The sequence below is a fragment of the Fukomys damarensis genome, unplaced genomic scaffold, assembly GCF_012274545.1.
Source record: "Fukomys damarensis isolate Sample0158 unplaced genomic scaffold, DMR_v1.0_HiC HiC_scaffold_8, whole genome shotgun sequence".
In the NCBI taxonomy this organism is placed as follows: Eukaryota; Metazoa; Chordata; class Mammalia; order Rodentia; family Bathyergidae; genus Fukomys; species Fukomys damarensis.
Window position 1 is genome coordinate 28,767,459 of NW_022900920.1, and position 22,559 is coordinate 28,790,017.

The following is a 22,559-nucleotide window of genomic DNA, read 5'->3' on the forward strand; positions in this document are numbered from 1 at the left end:
TTTTAGAGATTCAGCTGGGGACGTTCACGGCACAGCGCTGTGGGATGCTTCTGAAAGCATCTTGCTAGATGAGGGACTGCATGCTGCAGCACCCACTGAGAAGGAGCCCGTGGCACAGTTCTACCATCTTCTGTGAAGGACGAGTAGGAGTGTGGGGCTGAGTCGAGAAGAGCTTGCTTCAAACTATTCTTGTGGTTCTAGGGCAAGTTAAACAGGTCTGAGTCTTTAACAGTTGATTAAACTAGATGATATAGTGCATATTAGTTGCTATTATTTCTGGCATCATAAACTTTCAACCAAGTTCTGTCTCCCCCTTTAGTGACTCCTAGAGAATGTTCTAGAATGTACAGCAATCTTCCTTGAGTTCTTACTTCCCAGAGTTCATCCATTTTGAGAAAAGAGAATGTGGACAGACCTTTCTCTCATGTACTTACTCTAAGTGGTAGTGAAATGTCATCTCTAAAAGCCAGGCAGTTATAGCTACTGCTTTACCCACTCATCAAGCCCTTGGTAATCCGATCGGCTACCTGGGGCAGGTTTGCCAAGCAATGGTGGCTGACCCTGCGCTGCCCAAGGGTCCACAGCCACGAGCAGAGTGGGCTGATATGCATGGCTGGATTTTCATGTCACACAGTGCTGCTTAGTGATAACCCTGTTTTAATCTGTGGTGGAAAGAGCCCTAAAATCACACCAGATGCCCCAAACCAAAGCTCAACGACATTACCTCCTGGTTATCCCCCGCACAGTTCATCAGTATCTGTAGCAATGGTAGAAAATGATACCGAATTCTGAAGTGCTCCTTGTGCCATGTGGTGACCCACCCCTTTTAGGTTTGGTGGAATAGTTATGCTTTCTGTTTACCCCCGGCTCTCTGTCCTGAGAGCAGCCCCCTCCACTCCACGTAATCAGTGCTAAGCCTGGGTTATACCTGTCAGCGCCTTTTCTATTCCCACACCGATGCACCCAGGCTTGTGGTGCATATACTCTGTCATTTTTGTTTATTTTTAATAAAAGTAGGTTATACTAGTGATTTCTCGGTGGTTTTCCTTGGATGATCTTTAAGCTCCCTACCAAAGCAAATGCCACCAAGGCAGAATCAGGCCCACAGAGCTGAGCAGGGCCAGGCTTCTCTGCCACAGGAGTTCCACTGACTGCAGCAGCATGAGTCTGCGATGTACTCACGGGCTTCTGGGAGGCTCGAGTGGGGACCTGGCTGTCAAGGTTGAGTTCCCATAGCATTTCTTTCCCTACTCTTCTCCAAATCCCCGTTACAGGAGCTGATGGGTTCACACACCTTTCACTGCTTGGGTTCACCTTGGCTTCGCTGTGGCCATCTGATGAATGTGTTTCCTTGTTGCAGAATCAGTGTCGTCCATGCAGAGCCACTGTGTGGCTTTGTGCCATGCTGAGCTACAGCAGAGCCAGTCTTCTCGGTTCTGTGACTGTTCGATAACCTGTGAGTGCAGGGTGATAGATCTACAGCCGGGATTCTGTTGGAAAAATGATGGTTTTTCATTTATTAGATTGAGGTAAATCTAATACAGGAGAATCCTCCAACTAGTGATCAGGGGCTTCACTTGTCTCTCCTGTTCTCTGTCTTCCTCTCAGCTTAGACATAGCATTGTTCACCGGAGGGCAGGTGGAAGGTGTGGCATATGAAATTCATGCCAATCCATCCTTAGTTGGAAAATCTAAGTGAAAATACTGACAGGAGGGAAACAGGGGAGTCAGGAATAAGGTCAAGCAAGGGAAGAAAGCAATGGTTGGTCTTGGAAACCATCTTGTTCTCTAAAAGATGCAATAAGTGACTTCCATGAAAGGAACTCGGCGGGGACGGAAGTGGGTCTCTAAGTTAAACCAACAGGACGTGAAGCTCCTATTTAGATCAGTTTTCCAGTTTGCCCTTCTGTGCCAATTTCAGACACTCTGAGCCTCTCCTTCTTATCACCCTCCGAGATTTTTTTTTAATGTGTGATTATTCCAAGTGCATCTTCCTCACTAGCAGTTGTAAATTCTTGAAAACCCAGACCAGTTTGTTAATTTGGTTATTACTTGTCTGTGCTTGTGTGTGTGTGTGTGTGTGTGTGTGTGTGTGTGTGTGTCCTGCAAGCCTATCTCTGCAATGGAAGCCATGGTGCCATCATCCAAACATTAAGAGGCTCCCTCCTCTTCCCCACCGTATTCCTCTGCCACTCCACCATGCATAGCGAATGTCATCAGAGTGGAGAAGTAAAGTATTCTGTGAAGCCAAGAGACCAGCATGACATCCACATGGGCAGAACTTGGGAGTGGCTCTGTGTACTTGACAAGACTTCTAAATACAGGCCAGGAAAAGAAAAATAATGAATATTGGAGAAAAAGGGCAGAGCAAGAAAGACTTGAGCAGTGGCAGCTAAAATTTTACTCTTCTCCATCATGTGGGTTACTGCTTTTTCACTGGCTTGAAGGAGAACTGGCTGGAAATGTGACTCTTTTTTCCCTCAGTCCCCTTGCAAACAGTGGCCCCTGCCTGTGCCTGCTCTGAACCCACAAATTACCTGAGGCCTCTCAATCCCTACCCAGCTTCCTCCAGTGGAATCTGCTGTACATCTTAGGCCATAAATGACCCGTTGTGCCCCTGATATTTGCTCAGATCCTTGTCTCAGTAAGAGGGCCCCTGCCCCAAACATGTTCCTGGTGTTGGTCTCCTGCAAATCTGCTGAAAGGCAGGAGACCTGGAAGTGCACACCCTCCAGAAACAAGACGAGAGGTCGATGGTCCACCTGGCTGTCCAAGGCCACCTTAGCAGATCGGTTGACATTTTTATTTATTAGTGAAGGGAATTTGAGCAATTGTACAACATCTGAACCTGCAGATGTTTCTTTGTAGTTTTCAATGGAGTTTCTTTTTCAACCCCAGGGGAGAACTTTTCCTGAGTGTTTACTGAGAGCCGTCCACAATAGTTCTTCTTTCTGAGAATTAGCTTTTCTGTTTCCCACACAGTGCCTTGTTGACCATAGATCAGTGGAGTTGGGACATAGATTCACAGGATCTGCACTGGTTTTCCTATTTCTGTAAATTAATCTTTTAAATGTCAGCATTTTACATTTGGCCTTTTCAAAAAATATGGTACCATATAAATGTTACTTAATTGAAAATACATTTCTAGTTCAAAGATTTTTTTTTTTTATCTTTTTTGCCTGAAAATGAGAAGGGTAGTTTAAAAAAAAAATCTTGCTAAAGAATGAAGAATGAACTGACGGCGTGAAAGGAAAGCTTGCTTCTGCCAGTTAGAGCTAAGTAATTTTGATCCTTGAAAATCTAAATTGTCATCCCAAAGGCCATTTCTTTTTTATAGGTCTGGGGTTTTGTAACCCATGGTTTGTCTTCTGTTTAGGAATGAAAAATTTAGCATTATGTGATGCTAATCTATCTAAGAGGAACACTGTGGATCTCTTATATAGGAGCTCTCAGAGACGCTTGTTTCTCTGTAGCGTGTTACAGGGTTAGTTACCTGGAAGTTTCTGTGATAGCCCTTTGAATTCAGGTGGTAAGTTTTTATTACGCCCATTTCATAGCTCTGAATGAGACCGAAAGAGACTGAAGTACTCGCATTGTTCTTGTAGCTTGTCAATGGCTCTGGGATTCAAGCCCCAGAGAGGCCTTCAGTGCTTTCCCCTTAATGGTACGTTCTGTCTGTAATAAATGGTCCAGAACAGCCCGCTGGGGCAGGCGATGGAACCTCTCCAGACTTCAGCTTCCTTCTGGGGAAAGTGAGTGAAGGTTGCCTTTCTTTTCTCCACACTAAAATTCCATGAAAAATAAAATGCAGGTCGTTTGATACTACCAAATACAGAAATTTAAAAGAATTAACCATTATTATAATTGTTTTGATTATACTATTATTATTAATATTATTATGTTAATTATAAATTATTATAATTGTATTAGGGATCGAACCTAGGGCTTGTACACTGAGCTACATCCCCAACACCCACCCTTTTTAACTTTTTGAGGCAGGGTCTTGCTAAGTCTCTAATTTGCCAAGGCTGAGTTCAAACTTGGGCTCCTCCTGCCTCGGCCTCCCATAGTGCTGGGCTTACAGGAGTGTGTCACCACGCCCAGCCAACCTATTTCTCAGGTCATGAAAGGGCTGAGTGCAGTGCCTATCAGGACTCAGACGAGCTGTCTTCCAGCACAGTTAAGAAACCAGGTATAAGGCCAGGGATTTAGCTTAGCGGTTCCCCCGCCTGCCTTACAAGCGCAAAGACCCAAGTTCGATCCCTGCTACTGAAAAACAAAAACAAAACAAAACAAAACAAAGAAACCAGGTATGAGGAGGACAGTGCAGGGCCCTGGAAGACACTGGGAGTGGTTCATGGCTGCATCAGGTAGGCTGAGCATTCGAAGCCAGGTGTAGGTGCACCCTCTAGTCACGTGGATGATAAAATGATTAACGAAGTCTTCTGAGGAGCTCAATCTCAAATGGAAACTGGGAGGCAAATACTGCTCCTTCCCCAGCCTTGAGACTGTGGTTGGCTGACGCCCTTAGGGTTTGGAGAGCGTGCGGCCCTCTGGCGAACCCCGCCTGCCTGCAGAGCCACAGTGATTCTGTGAGAGCAGACAGAGGCTTCCGGCTGTGGCAGGGAGGAGCTGCGCGGTGCACACCCGAGCCGCGGCCCTCTGACCCCCGCTGTTTTGCAGGGTGACGTCCAGCGCACGCTCATCCAGGTGGACTTCGGCGATGGTATCGCGGTGTCTTACGTCAACCTGAGCTCCATGGAGGACGGCATCAAGCACGTGTACCAGAACGTGGGCATCTTCCGAGTGGCCGTGCAGGTGGACAACAGTCTGGGGTCTGCCAGCGCCATGCTGTACTTACATGTAACTTGTATGTTATTCCTACTGTTGGCTTTTGACCTAGCGTGAATTTCGTGCTGTTTTAAAATCTAACGCAGTGTTTCCTGTGCAGAGGAAACACCACAGTTGTCCTTTCTCTCCTTTTTAACAACAAAATGTCTCTCCTGGGCTCCCATCTGTGGATCACTTGAGTTTTGAGAGTGGTTTTGAGGGGAGGAGCGTAGACGACAATGAAGAGTATGCACTATGTGGGAAACAGGTCCGCGAAATGCCCAGGCTCTCCGGACCAGGGGCGCCAGTAAAGGAGAGGGGACACAGGCACCTCCTGAGCGAAGGCGGTGGATAGTGCACCATAAATACGCCGAGTGCTCGCCCAGCAGACCGAGGGCTTGCGGTAGTTACTAAAAAGATAGTTGATTTTAAAGTGAAAATGGTTCTCTCGGCGGAATGACCCTGTTGGCACTCCACGTTCCATGCGGGTGAGGGAGGGGGAGCATTGCTCCGTGCCCGTCCCTTGAACCTGGCCCGCAGAACAAGATAGAAGCAGACAGGAGCAACTAGACGTTTCTTCTATAAGCCGCTGTGGGCCAGTGAGACCCCAAGACTCATTAGTGATGGCCAAGACCTATTCCCGGAGGAGCTGCATGGTGCACTCCAACCGCTTTAATCCTGCTGGGTCTTTGCCTCCCGTAGGCTCATCGTGGAGGTGCTTCTAGGAAACAGATGCCGTCTCCTTCGGGTATGCGCGAAGTTGCCATGAGCCCGTTTGCCACCTCTCTCTCCCTTTGGGCTGCACTTGCTTAAGATCGGACTGTGCGCACCAGCCGCACTTGCACCACATGGCTCTGAGTATGGATAGCTCAGTTCTCGGTGTCCCCGGAAGCGGACAGGGCAGAAACCCTACTCTGCAGACCAGCTCAGAGTCGGTCACTCACCTCACTCGGAGCTCAGGCTGATCGGGAAGCCCTGCCCTCAGTCTCTAAGTGAGCCAGCGTCGGGCCCACAGCGGCCAGGGTTGGAAGAGCCCAGTCCCAATGGCATCTGCTCTCCCTTCACGTCCTCACTGACTGCAGAGGAACCCTGAGGCTGTAAGGCAGAACCCAGGCCGTGCTGCCCGGCGCCATGGGCACAGCCTCCCGTCCCTCTGACTGCAGCCTGCGAGCCCCAGTTCCCCTGTTTATCAGTACTTAGGGAAGGGATGGCGAACCTTTTAGAGCTTTCAGTGATAACAGTCAGTTATGGCACGCGTGCCGTAGGTTGGCCAGCACTGACGTAGGGGAGCCAAAGTGACGATATCATGGGAATAATATGAAAACCTTTAAAGTATACCACAAACAGTAGGTGTTAGTAGAAGACAAAACTAGCAACACAAGTGACTATGATTCTGCTAGGGCTGGCTGACTATCCCATAGCTTGGCACCCCCCCCAGCGGATTCTACAGAGCGTTTTTCTGGACAGCTGCCTGTAACCATATTCCACTCTCACGCATTCCTTGTGCACCCAGTCTGCTCCACATGTGTGTTAAGTACAGATTTAAAATTCAGGAGGAAATACTGGGGGAAAGTTCTGCGTGTCCCATTGAGTTTTCCAAAGTCCACGCCCTTGGTTCTCCTGGTTCCCACGCATGGTCTGTTCCACAGGGCCCCCATGCCAAGTTCCCTCCTTGGCCCACCAAATCCTGGGAGGGACGGCATCACCGAGTTTGGCTCTACTACAGACGAGGGGTCACAAAGCCCATGACTTCTAGGAGAAATGAGTTGCTTTGTTCAGAAGTAACGTTTTCCTTTCATCAGCCTAGTTGGTTGTGTGAAATATTTGACCCTAACCTTAATGGAAGATGATGATCTATGAGGGCAAGTCTGCATTCTGATTCCATCTTTTAAACTCCTTCAGGCTGAGGTGGTGGGGTGAACATGCCTACTGTAATGGAACAGCCTTCTAAGCCTGGCCCTGGAGTCAAGAATCAGCACTGTACACTGACTGTACTAAAGCAGGGTCCTGTATTAAGCCATTTTTAGCCCACATTCATGCCTACAGGCTCAGGGGATCCTGGCACTTGCTTGGCCTCTCCCTCCTGAAGGATCCAGAGTGCTTCCACATGCAGGCAGATGCTCTGTCTATCTCCACCTCTGTACCATAATGGACAGCTTAGGTCCTCCCTTCCAGACAGAGAGAATGAGGACTGGGGATGTAGGGTGCTTTTGCACTAGGAGGACCTCAGGTGAAGAACAGCACTGAGTCACTCTTAAGTGTCTGACATCTACAAGGCATCATGAGTGACTTCTGGTGCTCAAGTGCCAGCACACAGAGGAGGAGAACAGGGATGGAAATGTGGAAAAAGCAACAAAAAAAAAAACAGCACCCTGGACAGTGCCAGGCGATCTGATTAAGCCCAGGTCCTGGCAGGGTCACTGCCTAGCTCTGAAGTGACATTTACTGGGGCAGATGGATACACAACTTGCTCCCAAGATTCCATCGAGCAAAATACGCAGCACCTGTGTGGGCTGTGCTGTCCCCATCTTTGCACGGTGGCATGTGCATTTGGGTGAAGGGATTGCATTCTTAGCTGGCTGTCCTCCCCTTGGCTCCTCCCCGGCCACACCCCCACGTGTGCCCACCACCGTCCAGTGAGGACCATGATCAGATTCCTAATCAGAGGCTTTTCGGTATGGGTTTGCAAAGGCGATCAGGAGCAAATGGAGCTCACGTTCCTGCTGCAGTGTCTCCGAGAGGGGCCGGTGGCTCCTGCCAGAGGCTGGGTAATCTGTTGTAGCCCACGAGTTGGAAATCCTGTGGGGATACTCTTTGCTGTGCACTGTTGCTTTGCATGCTAATGAGACACGCAATGCGTCCAGCCCTGCAGTCAGCCGGATGGGACAGGGTTTGAGGGCAGGCAGATTTCTGCTCAGACAGATGCCCTGTCACAGCCATCTTTCGGAAGAAACCACTGAGGGTGCTGCAGATTTACAGCAAGGGGGATGGTAAAAGAGGAGGTGGACGTGCTGGTCCTTCCTCAATCCGTTTTATTAACACAGAGATGGTTCACAGGTGTCTCCCTGTCCCGCCTTAGGAAGGGGTTGCTGCAGCTCTGCATCTGTGCCCACACCGTGCTATTGGTGGGCACACGTCAGACCATGATTGATAAAGCACCACTCACAGGGTGGCCTGTCCCCTCACCAGATAATGAAAACATGATGCTCGCGACCCCATCTCAGACCTGCAGAAAGGAGTTCTGTGCACTGTCATGTGCTTTGAACTGCGTAGTACTTTTTTTGTAAAGTTTGAGGAGCCCTGGTTTAGAATCTCCTCCTTGTGGCCTGAGCCACTTTTGCTTCTAGGAGCTTTTACTGCAGCACCTCAGACAGAGAGCAGTGTCATTCATGTGCAGCGTTGAATTAAGTGGTCAGGGTTTCCAGAATATAAATGCAAGAGTTGGGCTAGAGCAGTCAGTGTATGTAGTACACACACACACACACACACACACACACACACACACACGCACACACACACTGTTTAGTTTCACAGAGATTGGCTGTTTCTTGCAGCAGTAGAAAGCTATTCAGGAGAAGGGAAGGGAACCCCAACTCATACAAGTAATTTCCCGGGTTGTCCAACACCTTTCTGCGAAGACTCACACAGTGGCGCAGCGCCACCTGCTGTCCCTTTTGTGCATCGCAGGCCCCTGTGTGCTAGAGCAATGTTAGGCGGTCAGCTGAGTGCCACTGGCTGGCAGGTGACTCCTTTGGAGGCAGAGTGTAACTTCTGTGTAGAGCAGTTTCTGGGCCCCAGGAGCCATTCATTTTATGCCGATAGGAAGGAGGCCGTGGGATCTGAAAGCTAACGTTCAGACGGGTGTGCAGACGATGTACGTACAGGAAAGCATAAGCGCACACAGACACATGTGCCAAGTTTCAGGTCCCATGAGGGCAAAATGCTGTGGTTCTCTTCGCTCCGCTGCTCCCCTCCAGCTCTCTGCAGGTGCTCAGGCATCTCGCCTTTCAGCCAGTGCAGCACGGCAGCTCCTTCTCCACCCGCCGGCTCTGCCCTGACCAGGGCATTGCAGATCCACTTGGTGCAGTCGCCCTCCATCAGCTGGCTGCTGGGATGCCCCTTCTCCTGAGAGGCCTTCCCCAGCCACTCTGTCAGAAGCACGCACGCTCTCACAACCCTGCTTGCAGTGTCCAGTGCCTCCTTCCCTCAGAAGGCTCTAAGCTCCACCAAGAGCCAGGTGTCCCCGCTCCCAGAGCGTCGTCCAGTGTCTGCAGCACTCAGGAACCAGGAAGTGGATGGGGGGGGGCGTAGGTTGGTAGCCAGGTTTCATTTCTATCACTGCCATAGGGATGCACACACATTGGCCTGGTGTTCTGACTTAAAAAATACTGTTCTCATAGATGAGAACACAGAGAAAGGACCCTGACAGAAGGGAGTTCGGCCCTGCAGCACAGCTTACGCGATCCTCCACTTCTAACTGATGGGTTGACCTGGGGTTGGGAGTTGGTAAAAGAGTCAGGGAGGAGGGGCTGAGCTGGGGCCTGAGCTGGCAGGTGCCAGGAGTAAGGAATGTGAGCAAAGGGCCTGGATTTGCACACGTGCGCGCGTGCACCCACCCACCCACACACACACACACACACACTACGAGTGTGCAGCTCTCTCTAACATGAGCTAAACAGTGCAGGGTAATCATTTGTGGTGATAATTCCTTGGTCAGGGGCATTTGTCCACTCCGACCTCACACGGGCTCTAGAAAGTCTCCGTGGTCCTGGTTTGTCACCCAGGACAGAAGCTCCTGGAAAGTTTGTCTCTCCCCGAACAGTCTGACATTGAGTCTGTTCCGTTAAGGACTTCATCCGTTCCTTGCACGGCTTTAAGTTTTAAACATCTGTACGTAAGGTTCAGATGGGGTGGAGAGGCCTGCGACAGGAAGTGGCAGGACACAGTTGTCACACTTGTCACCGAGAGGGCACGGAGAGGAGGACTTTCCCGGGGGTGAGGCTTCCCGAGTAGGGCGTGCAGGGCCGAGTGAGCCCTGACCCCTCCCGGCACCTCGTTCTCTCGTGTTGCAGGTCCCCTGGAGCACGTGCACCTTTCCCTTCCCTTTGTCACCACAAAGAACAAAGAGGTCAACGCAACCGCAGTTCTGTGGCCCAGCCAGGTGGGCACCCTCACCTACGTGTGGTGGTACGGAAACAACACGGAGGTGAGTCTGCCAGGCACACAGGTGGCAGCAGCCCAAGGTCGCTGCGGGGACAAAGCAGGAGGAAAACCTCCGGGACAGGGTGGAGGCAGCTTGGCTTCGGGGCCAGAGGCTGCCAGTGCCCCGGATCCTCCACATCTCCACCTTCCCTCTGCACAGAATGGATGGGCTGAGCACCCGGAGCCTTAATGGACTTCCGGCGCTGAGTGTTACCGGCTGGTCCCTGACCACGGTGCCCTGCGTGGACAGGAAGGTGCTAAAGTCCTCATTGTTGGAAGCATTAAATCAGACAAGAGAGGGAGTGGTGACCAGGAAGAAAAAGAGGCAAATGAGCACTAGACAGGAGAAAGCAAACCGAGTCCATAACCAGGCCGCCCCCCAACAAAGTCTTTAGGGCACTTTCTCATGTCCCGTTTTCCCCAGCCATTCCATGTGCTCAGCCCTCCTGCCTGCGGAGGAGAGAAGCGGCAGTGGGGAGGCGAAAGTGAAGCTTGCACCGGTCTCCTGCAGCTCCTTCCTGCCGAGGGTTAGGCGTTACCCGTCCTCTGCTGCTGCACACGGGCTGCGGGGCTGCCTCCGTGTGGGGCTCACTCTGTGCTCAGAAGAGGAGCTGTCGGCTGGGCAGCGGGACTGAAGCCCAGAGGCAGGAAACCCAGTGCTGGGGCCTGAGAAGCCGGTCTCCAGGCCTTGCTTCGTCTGGGTAGCTTTGCTCTCTCCTGCGCTGCGCCCCGTTTCCTAGAAGCGCGTTTTTGCTCTAGAACCGAAGCACAGCTCTAACTGGAGGTGTTGCTCTCACACAACCCGGGCTGGAGAGCTCCGGGGCACCCAAACCCACTGCGCGCCTGCCTGGGAAGAAGCCCCTTTGTTTCTTTTTGAAACTCCACGTGCAGTGGGCCTGCTTGGGTATGTTCTTCCCCGTGGAAGAGGAGACGTCGGTGCTATACCCTGAAAGCCCGTGCTAGAAGGGGAACCACCCCACACGCTTCTTCTGTACCCGCTGTCCTTTAGATTTTCTTCTCTGTTTAAAATAAAACCAAATTCTCAGCAGACCCTATTAAAGAGACTTCTTATGCTGGGCTTTTGTTTTCCCTCTGCCATATAGAAAGTCGAGTGATATTTTATTTTAAAACCAATTAACAAGGAAAACGTGTGGGGAGCGGCGAGTCTAGGGAGGTCAGTTGGCAGATAACGTTTTCCTCCAGGATGCCGGCCTCTGACTGCGTTCTAGCCACCGCTCCCTCAAGCCACAATCCGCAGTGCAGTTAGCACTGGTCTTAGCCTCGGGAATGTGTCTGTGGTGCCTCTCAGAGGAGGCCACTGCTCGAGGCTGCTCCTGTCTACTGGCCGCTAGTGTCCAGTGATGGTGTCCAGGGTTTCCGCGTTTTGTTGCAATTCTGTGCAAATGCTACACCCTGCCGAGGAACACCCAGTGGTGCGTAGATTTTAGTGGTTACTGTTACATTTGGGTTCATAGCAGCCCTGTGTTCTCATCTGATGTGTGCTGTTCCTTGCATTGTGGACCTGTTTCACATGAGTAGATTATGAAGAGAGAGGCTTGTATCTCACCAACAAGCAAGACCTGCTGAGCTGCCCAGCCAGGAATCAGGATGGCATCAGGGGGGAAGGTGTCAGATTCCAAGAAATGCTCAGAATTCCATGAGGTCATGACTGCAGGAGCCAGCTTCTCTTAAGTCTGGACTCTAGACAGTGGGGAGCCATAGAGAGTTCCCATCTGGTGCCTCCTCTAGAGCCCTGTGGATTTATTGTGAGCTCATCGGTGGCTCAGGGCAGTCGCTGTTTTACCTGTAACCCTGTCTTGTTCGTCTTAGCCCCTGATTACCTTGGAGGGAAGCGTATCGTTCAAGTTCACTTCGGAGGGAATGAACACCATCACGGTGCAAGTCTCCGCTGGGAGCGCCATCCTGCAGGACACGAAGACCATTGCCGTGTATGGTGAGTGCCCGGCCTTGCTGCCTGTGCCGGGAGGCCATCTGAGCACAGAGCTGGAGAACCCGGACAGCGTTTGAGGCAGAGTGAGATAGGTCTGCCTTCCTCCTTAGAGTAACGTAAACCCCCAGCAAAACAAGTCAGGGCCCTGGAAGAGTTTGTCTTGCTTTCTTTAAGTCGGTGCTGGTAGACTGTTTGCTCATTCACCTCAGGTGAGGTAGACCGCCTTTGTATAGGAGCAGGGCTGACTCATTTCACTGGAATGTGGGTGGTGTTTGAATACATAAAGACCAGTGTGAACAGAAAGGCCTAATTCTGGGGCTGCTTTGAAGAGTTCAACTTTAAGAAAAATCTTTTATTATCCAAATACTTTTTAAATCTCTTGCATAAATGTGTATTTCACTCACAAGCGCACAGGCACACACACCCCAGGACCTCTGTGTGACTAAAAGCTCTTTGTGAAAGGGTCACAGCGAATGTCTGTCCTAGTCACAGGCTGAACATTAGTTTAAACCCACACCTGTGCGGAACAACTTTGTGATCAGTGGGGGAAATTGAATACAGCTGGAGAATTAGATGGAATGAAAATGTACTCACATAGAAAAGAAAGATCATTGCCTGAAAATGAAAAGTAAAGTGGTTTATGCAGATTGACCCCATTTTGTTAGGGTTTTTTTTTTTTTTTTTTTTTCCCATACAAGCTATGCAGGTGGCTGGGAACCATATTGGTAGTAGGTGGTAAAATTGTATATGTGTATTATTCCTATAGAAGTGGTACATATGTTTGGAAAAATAAAATTTGGCGAACAAGAATTTGAGATTAATAGGGAAAATAAATGCTATGCAGAGACTGTAAGGAGGAGGAAAGAGATTCACTTTTATTCCCGAAGTTATCCACTGCCCAACTGCCACACTTCGTTGAATCTGCTGAGATCATTTAGAAGTAGATTTGCTTGTGTGGAATCAGATTTTATTTTCCATTTCTCACCTTGCCGATGTGACCTTCAAAACCAAGCAGTGATTTGTAAGCAACTTTGAGACCCAAAGCCCTGTGGGACTACTGGACACGTGACTGCGGTGTTGTTGGATTTCCTAGTTTTTCTTTCTTCTGAAGCAGCTCATTCACCCTTCTGCTTCTCTTTTCTGAATGCTGTCAATGCGTCTGGTCTTCATGGCAGCGCTAGCCTATGTGCGACAGGTAATTTTTGGACAGAGATGAATCACACAACCGACTTGCTAGTCATGGAGTTGGACTCCATGGTAGAGAATGGCCTTGTTAACCGGCTTCCATGTCTTCTCCACTACGATGCTCTTTTTCCTCGTCCTCCCTCCTGGATGTCACAGGTCGCTCTCATGGACGCTGACTTGCTAAAGTGTGCAAGAGATCTCTTCCTTAGAATCAAGAGAAAATCTGAACTCCAGAGGCCCTCTGGGCTCTTCCACTCCTTCATTTCACAGATTGTCTCTGTTTACAGGTTAGAAAGCCTGAGATAAATGGAATGAACAGAGCTTAGAAGTCTGAATCTGAGGGGAAGTTTCTGTTCATCACCTTCTCCCTTGCTGCCCCTTGTTTCTCTACAGTCTCTTTTTCAAAGAATAGGGTCACAAAATTGGTCATTGCCCATCTCTTCCTTAAAGTTTTAGCAGGGCAAGTGTTGTGTGCTCTCTTCTAACTAAACTCCCCAGCCATCCGCTCTCCTGAATTCATTGTCATTCAGGAGTTGCCAAGTATGTGATATAGGAAATTTGGAACTTTCGGTGCCAAGTGAGTCTTTTGAATGAAAAAATCACACCAGATGTAGTTAAACAAGTGGAATGAGACTCACCTGATGTGAAAGGCAGGGAAACATTTAGATGCCGGGCTCTGCTAAGCACGGCAGGACGCTGGGGAGTAGGTGGGGTTGGCAGTGTGAAGAGGCCCTTGCAGTAACTAAGCAACATCCCTGGAAGTTGATCTCTCACCCTCCCACTGAGATGCGAAACCTGGGAAGCCTGAGCCCCATCTTTCTGGAAGCGGATTACATTCCAAAGGAAGGAGTTGCATCCAGACAGAAAGGAAGAAATTCACAGCTGCCATTTGTGTAGAGTAGATGCAGTGAGAAAAGACACAGGTCTGTGGTGGGAGGACACAAGTCCAAAGCGTGGGAACAGGCAGGCCATGACCGTCAGACCAAAGGCGGATCCTGCGGGCCATCGGATCCAAAAACTCCACAGAGGGGAAGAAAGCGAATTTAGTTCGCATTGATTCCCTCAGTTTGCTCCAGAGTGCAGCTTGCCGTATATAATTCATCTCCTTCAGCAGCTGCAAAAATGATGCACTGTTAGTGTCCCCTTCCCAAGGCTCCCACAAGCATCCCCTCTGTTGAACCATCTCAGAGCCCTTCTCAGCTCTCCCTCCTGGAAGTGGTCAGGAGGAAGGGAGCTGCGTCCCTGTGTCCCTTTACTGACAGAAACGGCATCTGCCCTCGTGGATGAAGTCAGCACGGTTTGGTAAGAGGTGGTGGGAAAATGAGAGATGCCAACTTTTATGCCCAGAAGAGAGGAAGGGCTCTGTGGATGCCCAGGGTGCTGTCGTTCCTGTCCCACGCTGCTAAAGGACGTGCATCGTATCTGCTCCCCAGAGCAGGATCCGTGATATTCACAGAGATGGTCAGTACTTGTAAAACAGAGGTGGGGCCTGCTGTGAATGCACTGCTTCTAATGTAAGAACCTTCGGAGTGCATGTCTGCTGGCTCCTTAGCTCTATGAGAAGTTGCACACGGGGCCTTTGGCTCTTCCTAAGTGTCTCTCTCATTGGTAGTCTCACAGCCCCTTTGGAAATATGTGCACAGCCTTGAAAGAAGAATTGTTTATTAAAAAGCAAGTGCATGAATAAAGGCAAGCCTTCACATAACTTAATCATTTATTTAACTAATGATCATCCACGAGTTAAATGATCATGGAGAGTAATCGAAGACCTGTTGTGTACTAGGCACCGCCCTGAAGGCAGGGACACAGGGTCCTTATCCTCCTGGAGCTTACATTCCCCTTTGGGAGAAATACAGAAGAAAAAATTAAGTAACACTAACAATGAAGAAGGAAAATAGGACAGGGCTCCAGGGATGGTGGCTGGGGAGGAACCTGAGGCGGAGGTTAGAGAGGCCTCTCCAGGGAGGATGAGGGTGAGGAGGAAGCCAGTGTTGGGGGAGCAGGGAGGGGCGGCAGGAGAGCTCTGCACTGGGTCACCTGAAGCCGTGAAGGCTGGGAAGAGTCCGGATTTCACTCTGGATGTAGTGTGGCCCCTGAGCTATTTGAGGGGACAGTGACACTGTCTGTGCCACATGGACTAGGGCAGGCGGAGGCCATGAAAATGTCCCCAGAGACTTCCGGCCACAGCACCATAGCTGACCAGGACCCCTGCTGTGCTCCGAAAGTCATCGCTGCTCCTGGCCCAGATGAAGGCCTCGCCTCGGGGTCCCAGGATGAAACTGCCTGCCACAGGGGGCTGGGCTCAGCATCCTGGGTGCGGGGTGCCCCAGGGTCTCAGGCCCCCTGGGTCCCTCCCTCTTTCTCCCGCAGATGGCTCTGCTTATAAAGGCTTTGCCGTTCCATTCCCCTCCCTCGTCCTGGGCATCCAGACTGAGTCCTGGCCTACAGAAAAACAATGACAGAATCCCTGCCATGGGAGCTTGAACCTCCATTAAATCAAACTTTCACACCAGTAAAAGATAAAGATGGAATAGCTACAGTAGTAAATATAGGTTCGACATCAGTAAGTACTCATGCAGTAATTATTATCAGACAAACTATAGTGATAATAACAGTATTGTAGAGCAGAACAGTGCTATGAAAATGTGTACACTGGAAAGTACACTCAACCCAAGAAAAATCACTAGAATCTAAATGCTCTTTAATCTTTATTGAGTTGGTACGTTATAGGTGCACAGTACAGTTACATTCATCATTGGGACCTTGTACCTCCACATGACGTACTCGGTTCTACTTCTCCCATCCCCCTGCCCTCCCTTCACCCCCTCCACCCTTCCCTGTTTGCAAAGACTTTGTTTCCATGTTTTTCCCTTTCTCATTTTTTTCCTTTCCCTTTTTCCCTTTCCCCTATTCCTCCCACTTTCCCTACTCCTTTAGACCTTTTCTTCCTATTACGCAATATCAATTACACATTTTGATCCCTATTTTTACTTTTACTTTTGGGGAACTATTGGGCATTTACACATGTGTGACTTATCAGTTGCACTTGACTATGACCTCAATGTGCATCTACTTAGCTATAAATAGTTCTAGTTTCTTGTTCTTTGTGGCTGAGTAGTACTCTATTATATTAAAAAAAAAAAAGCACATCTTTTTTATCCAGCCTCCAGTTCATATGCAGTTGGGCTGTTTCCAAATTTTAGAATCTGAATATTTCTATGCATAGTCTGTGGGTGTGGGTGAGCATTAAAAGCAAAGGAAGAAGTGCAGAGGCCCTGGGACCATAAACCTGCCATGCACTGGGGGCCTCAGATCAGTTGCCCTGTAGGTGTGCAGGATCTAGAGCTGGGATAACTCGGTGTCTGCAGAGCAAGGCATGGGCACCAGAGCCCAGGGCTTCAGTTTAGATAATGAGGAGGAGAGAGAGGTAACCGGGACAGGAGGGTCTCTCTTTTAGAAAGGCCTCTCTCCTGGGTGGGTATGGAAAGGGCCCTCCTCCTTGACAGTGCTGCTCGGAGTAACCCACATCCTGTTGTGTTCCCAGAGGAATTCCGCTCTCTCCGCCTCTCCTTTTCTCCAAACCTGGATGAGTATAACCCTGACATCCCCGAATGGAGGCGGGACATCAGCCGGGTCATCCGAAAGTCCCTGGTGGAGGTGAGTGCCTGGCTTTCTCCTCGGGCATGGACACGTGTCCTCTTTGCTGGAAGAGCCTCCTGGGGAGGAGCCCTGAGACGCTGGGGACACCGGGAGGTCTGATCATCAGGCTGCGTCCTCCAGGCTGAGCCCTGACCCTGCAGACCCAGGCTGGGTGGGGTGGCAGACGTAACCACTGCATGGTCCTTGCTGCCTCTGAAGCCTTGTTCTGCTCAGAGAAAAAGGACAAGGACACTGGGGGCATCGCCTGCCCCCCACGGTTACTCAGGACAGAGAAGAGCAGAGTATTGGGGCGTGAGGTCTCCGGCCTGGTTCTTTTGGGGACATTCTGTCCCTGTGCCAGCCCCAAGCAGGAGCTGTTACCCTCCTCGAAGTGTGGAAGGGACTTCGGGTTCAGAGAGGGATTTCCCCCACACTCTCACAGAGAACAGGTCACGGATGAAGCTGAGAAATTCAAGCACCTGGGTCTGAAATCTGGGTTTTTACGATGCAACGTAGCCTCCTATGCCTCGAAGGTGTCAGGGCGAGCACCGAGGCGGGTGTCCCCGCTCCGTGCAGATGCCACTGATAACTGGAGAAGGTGCCTTTTCCGGCTCGGTCCTCTCTCTTCTCCATTCCAGCTCTGTGAGTGAGCGGAGAGGCTGTCTGCTCACCAGGCGGCCATGTCCGAGAGCAAAACCCGGGACTTCAGAGATGCTCTGACTCCCTACAGGATCTGCCTAGCCCCAGAGCCAAATCAGTTTTCTATACATTCTCCCTCCTCCCAACGCATGGCGCCACTTCAGCAAAATGAGGATGGAGTGGAGGCACTCAGATCCTCCTCCTCCTCACACCACGGCCTCTGCTGATAATCATTTTGGCCCTGCAGTGCTCCAGGTCCTCCTCTCAGAGCGTGCATTATTTACCCCCCATCTAATACAGAGAAACACTACGGTGTTGCCACTATGCTTGTACCCTCAGCTGAGAGGAGACCCAGCTACGAGGCACCAGCCAACTTGTCAAGTCAGGCTCAGGAATCAGACCATGGAGCTCAGCATCCCGATTTTGCGATCTTCCACCCATTCCAATCTGTTCCCATCCTTTGCATTTTTACAAGGAGAAAAGTGATGGGGGGAAGGTTGGGATGGCGAGGGTATTTTCAGGTGCTACTGAATAACTGCTCTCTTCTGCTTTTATGGCTCTCAGCAGCCAGGTAGGACATTATAAATAGTTGATCTTTATGGCCACCAGGGGGTGCAGCTCCTAGACTACAAGACTAACTGTAGTAGGCCTCTGGCCTTGGAGCCCTCCCTGGGCTGACTGGTATGTCTCCCCATCTATCCAAGAGAGAGAGAGAGAGAGAGAGAGAGAGAGCACGAGCACCATAATGAACTCCCTGCCTATCTCCTTCCGTTCTGAGGATCCACGTCCCTAACGGCCTCCCAGGCAGCTGCCCAGCTCCCCCAGGTGCTTGATCAGCCAAACATTAACTCAGCAAGGAATGGTCTCTGGGGTTGACTTCCTTCTGTCCTCACCATGTAGGGGGCAGATGCCCTGGGCCCCAACCTCCCCACCAGCTGTCCATGGGCCGAACATTACTGCTCATCAGTATCTCTAGCCTAGCACCTACTCTGATCAGCTAAATGCAGAATAATTGGTTGGCTCAGCTCCCTCAGCAGAGGCGAGGGCAGTGTGAGGAGCAGAGGATGGGGGAGTGTTTAATCCTAAATGGCTGTTCCACAGATCCCCGGAGGAGACTCAATCCCAAGTGACAGCGGACCCAGCCTCTGGGCTCCAGCAGCTCATCCTGTCCCGAGTCCCTGATGACACTTGGCCACATTTTTAAGTCCCACAGAGCCACATTGCCAAGTGGACCCCTGTACACCTCACAAGAGGTACATCTTAGAGGCAGCTTGTTTGGAGGTTGATGCCTATTCATTTTGGGATAGAATCTGCTATAAAATTTGCTGCAATGCATTTATCAAATTGGCTTCTGTTGTTTATAAGTCACAGTAACATCTTAGGTCGAATGTCATTCAGGAAATATTTGGGTGTATAATGAGGATGCTTTGAACTCCATCTGTGAGTTTAAAATCCAGTAGGGACATAAAATGGGAGTTGTACAAGGGCTGGTGTTGGTGTCAGGAGAACAGGGGTGTCGCCAGGTGTCACCATTCTTGGCTCTACGGTTTCTCCAAGCTTCATGCACCTCACAGGGCTCTTCCTAAGTGGCTTTGATTGGCTGTCTGCAGCTCTCACCTTTCTTGGAGAGGGAGAAAGATGCACCACCCTCATCTGGGTTCAGGGAGGTGGCAGCTGCCTCCTGGAGATAGGAGATGCTTGTGAACCTCCAGTGCTCAGGCTGTGGGCACCAAGAGTGGATGTTTACGCTGGAAAGATCTAGTAAGATCATTGGTGTGGACATCAACTTTCCAGGGCCTCACAAATGACCAGAAAGAAAGCACAGCGTCAGGTGTAGGCTTCCAGCTAGGATATCTGTGAAAGGCTTGCTTCCTTTGCCAAAAATTCAGAATGAAGATTTTCAAGGGTGAAATTGAGAACTGAGTTTCCTGGTATGTTTGTTGGAAGTCCAGCAAAAACAACGAAGTGGTGTCCTGACCCACCACAAAGGGGGAGAATGGGATTATAATTATTGACTGAGAATCATGTAGAGAAAGTACTCGGAGGAGTAAGTTCGAGACACAGCAGGTGAAAAGACAAAGAGGAAGCTCTGGAGGGCTGAGAAAGTCAGTGTGGCCCAGGGAAAGTCTCCGATGCCTCATGAAGTGGGGCTAGTCCTCAGGTTGGAACTTGGAGCAGGCCTGTCCAGTAGGTGACCAGCACGTGCTGGTGGCTGAGAAGAGGGACCCAGGTCGGGTATGGGAGGGGGAAGCCAGGTCAGCAAGCCTGGATGGTAGAGGTCAGTGAGAGGGTCTTCTTCCTGGCATGTTCCACCTACTGGAGTCCTCAGTAGGGAAACACAGCTGGCATTCCATTCCCAGTGTACGTGCTGCTGTGCAACTCATTTTAGTCTCAAAAGTGCTCAGTAAAAAGGCAGGCGTTGCTGTTATCCCTGCGTCTCATTTAAGGAAGGTAGGCACAGAGAGAAAGTGGCCACCAGGGTGAAGTCTTCCAGCACCGTCTCAGCCTGTCTGACCCCGAGCCTGCAGGTGTAGAGCTGCCTTTCCTGGCCTTCCTACCCGGAGTCCCCAATACTCCCTGTGCCCCCCTCCCTCCTCACTGAACACGTGGTCCCTTCTCGTTGCTTCCTCCTGCAGGACTCACCTGAACCTCTGTCTCCTCCTCAGGCTACAGGGGTTCCGAGCCAGCACATCCTGGTGGCCGTGCTGCCAGGCCTGCCCACTGCTGCGGAGCTCTTTATTTTGCCCTATCAGGACCCAGCAGGAGAAAGCAGGAGGTCCCCTGAGGGCCTGGAGCAGGTGAGTCCCTCTGGAGTCGTCTGCGGCTTCTCTCTGCAGTATGAGCCAGGCCCCCCCCACACAGCCATGCCAAGGGCTCTTGGGGAGTCTTGGGACAGAGGAGACCAGCTGTATGAGGAGTCTTTGTCTGTCTGGTCCTCCATTTCCCATCGTACTCTGGTGACCTCATTGCGGCCTCACCAGAAACACATAGAGGGAGTGTTTACTGGACTGAATGGCCGAGTGACACACACAGTGCTGCTGTGAACTAGATGCATCTGTGCGAGCTGAGGGGAAGGTGTCCACTGTGAGTGGAGAGAGGTGGGTGGTGAATGGAACGCAGGTGAGGAGCCGTGCATAGCTCACTTAGCTGTTTTCTTCAGGAGGGTGTGTGGGCTGGGGTTTCGCCCTTGCCCAGCCTGTGGGAGGCCCTGGGCTCAATCCTCAGCACCAAAAGAAAGAAGCACATCACCAGGCAAACCAAATGACATATGCATTGTATGTTTCTTAAGAGGTGTGGGATTTATACAGATCATTAATTGATCCGTCATCAGCATGCTAAGAAACTCTGATTTGTATTAATAATGAAATGAGTGACATGGGCTCCTGAATATCCCCGGGCTGGGTGAGGATCTAGTTTTCCAGTTTCCCCAGCTCTTGGCCACTTCTAGAGTATTACGGTATCTGTGTGTATGTGTGTGTGTACGTTTCTCCCTCCTGACTACTTTGTTTTTTCTAATTTGTCTCATTTTAGCTACAGAAGTCTCTCCTGCATCTAGACTGGGGATTACAAGGTTCTCTGTTCCCATCCCTTAGGTTGAAATGATTCCCAGTCTTGGTCTGTTGTTCCTTTAGAAAGCTAATGATTTGGGTTTCTCAATTCTTCTAGGAACATAGATTTTAAAAGGGATTCTTCTCAACCACCAAGTGAGTATAGGATATTGAGTACTTGGGGCTGTTTAATTTGCTTTGCATAAACCCCTAGTCCAGGCTAAGGGCACTGGTTCTTCCAAGATGACATGAAACCCCGGGGACCCCAAGTTACAGCGTGGCCCACCTCCTGGCACACACCTTCTCTTCAGCTGCCACTTTCTCTCTTGGCAGAAGACTCGCAACTCTGATTTTCTCCTTGTGCAAGTAATAAGGAAGACAGCTGTCTCCCAAAGCCCCATTGAACCCCACTTCCTAGTAAAGTGCAGTTGGAGGGTGGGCAGCAGGTGACACTTTAAAATCGCTTCTGAACCTGACCCCCTACTCCCAGGCTGGGCTTTCCCTTGCGTCCTACAAATTATTATCCACACTGTAATTTAGTAAGAGAAAAAAATGAATTGATTTTATCACAGCAGCGCTGAAACTCTAGGGGGAAGTAGATCCTTACGCAAGGCCCTTACATATGGGCATTTGTGGATGCTCCTTCTCTGGAGATCGCAGTTTTCTAGGAAGTTCAGATTAGAACCCAGCATGGAAGACAGTTGAGACTAGCAACCAGCTACTTCCCAGGCGCCACACCTTCTGTTCATCTTTATTTTTCACCCTTTCCAGGTTTTTCCACAAAGTGTGGTATTTCCTAGAAGACTACTTGAGTGGAAGTGTGGAAAGGAAACCTTGGTTCCATGAAATGGCTCACACTTCTCCAGGGCTGTGTCTCTCTCTGTCTACCCCTTTCTCTGGGATTCTAACCCTCTGTGCCTGTTTCTTTTGAGCACTGTGCTTCCTTTGCAGCCATCAGTGAGTCCTGTAAGCAGTGATCTGAAGCCAGGGACCCCAGCTGAAAGCTCAGTGGCTTTTCATTTGGAACCCATGGAGGGAGTCCAGCCATTCTGGTAGAAAAATCACAAGTTTGGAGAAATGCAAACCAGATTTCTAGTTTGAGCTTGATATTCATGGTTGTATTTTATAGTTGAGGAAAGTGAGGGCTAGAAAAGGTAAAAATGTTGTCAAAGTCACAGCAATCCCATAGGGCATTTGAGAAGACTGAAAAAATGATACCGCAAAGGACTTGGGCTATGGAGACACTCCATGGATCACCAGTGTATATTAGTTGCAGTTGTGGTCGCTTTGTATTAGGAACAGTTCAGGAAAATGCAACACTTTGTTTAGGCCTATTAAATGGATTTTTTGGTGTAATCAAGGATATGTTGGGAGAATAAATTGAGGGTAAGGAAAAAAGAGGAATGAATCTAATTTCACAAAGCAGAGAAGAAGACAAGGACAATAAGAAAAGGAAAGAATGCCGGGCTATTTAGCTTGTGGCACTGGTACCAAAAAATAAATGGAAAAAAAGTACATTAACTATATGCAGGTACGCAGATTGATAGCAGAAGATACTTCTGTAC

The 22,559-nt window shown here is 50.0% G+C and overlaps 1 protein-coding gene across 1 annotated transcript in view; it reads left to right on the top strand.

Annotated features, from left to right (window-relative positions):
* The window catches only part of Sorcs1 (sortilin related VPS10 domain containing receptor 1), a 369,207-nt gene that overhangs the window by 318,424 nt on the left and 28,224 nt on the right, over positions 1-22,559 (top strand). Inside the window, exons 20-24 of the mRNA XM_033761243.1 lie at positions 4,684-4,870; positions 9,903-10,036; positions 11,863-11,986; positions 16,713-16,825; positions 20,113-20,244. Of these exons, the coding sequence (XP_033617134.1) occupies positions 4,684-4,870; positions 9,903-10,036; positions 11,863-11,986; positions 16,713-16,825; positions 20,113-20,244 (690 nt within the window). The remainder of the gene's footprint in view (positions 1-4,683; positions 4,871-9,902; positions 10,037-11,862; positions 11,987-16,712; positions 16,826-20,112; positions 20,245-22,559) is intronic.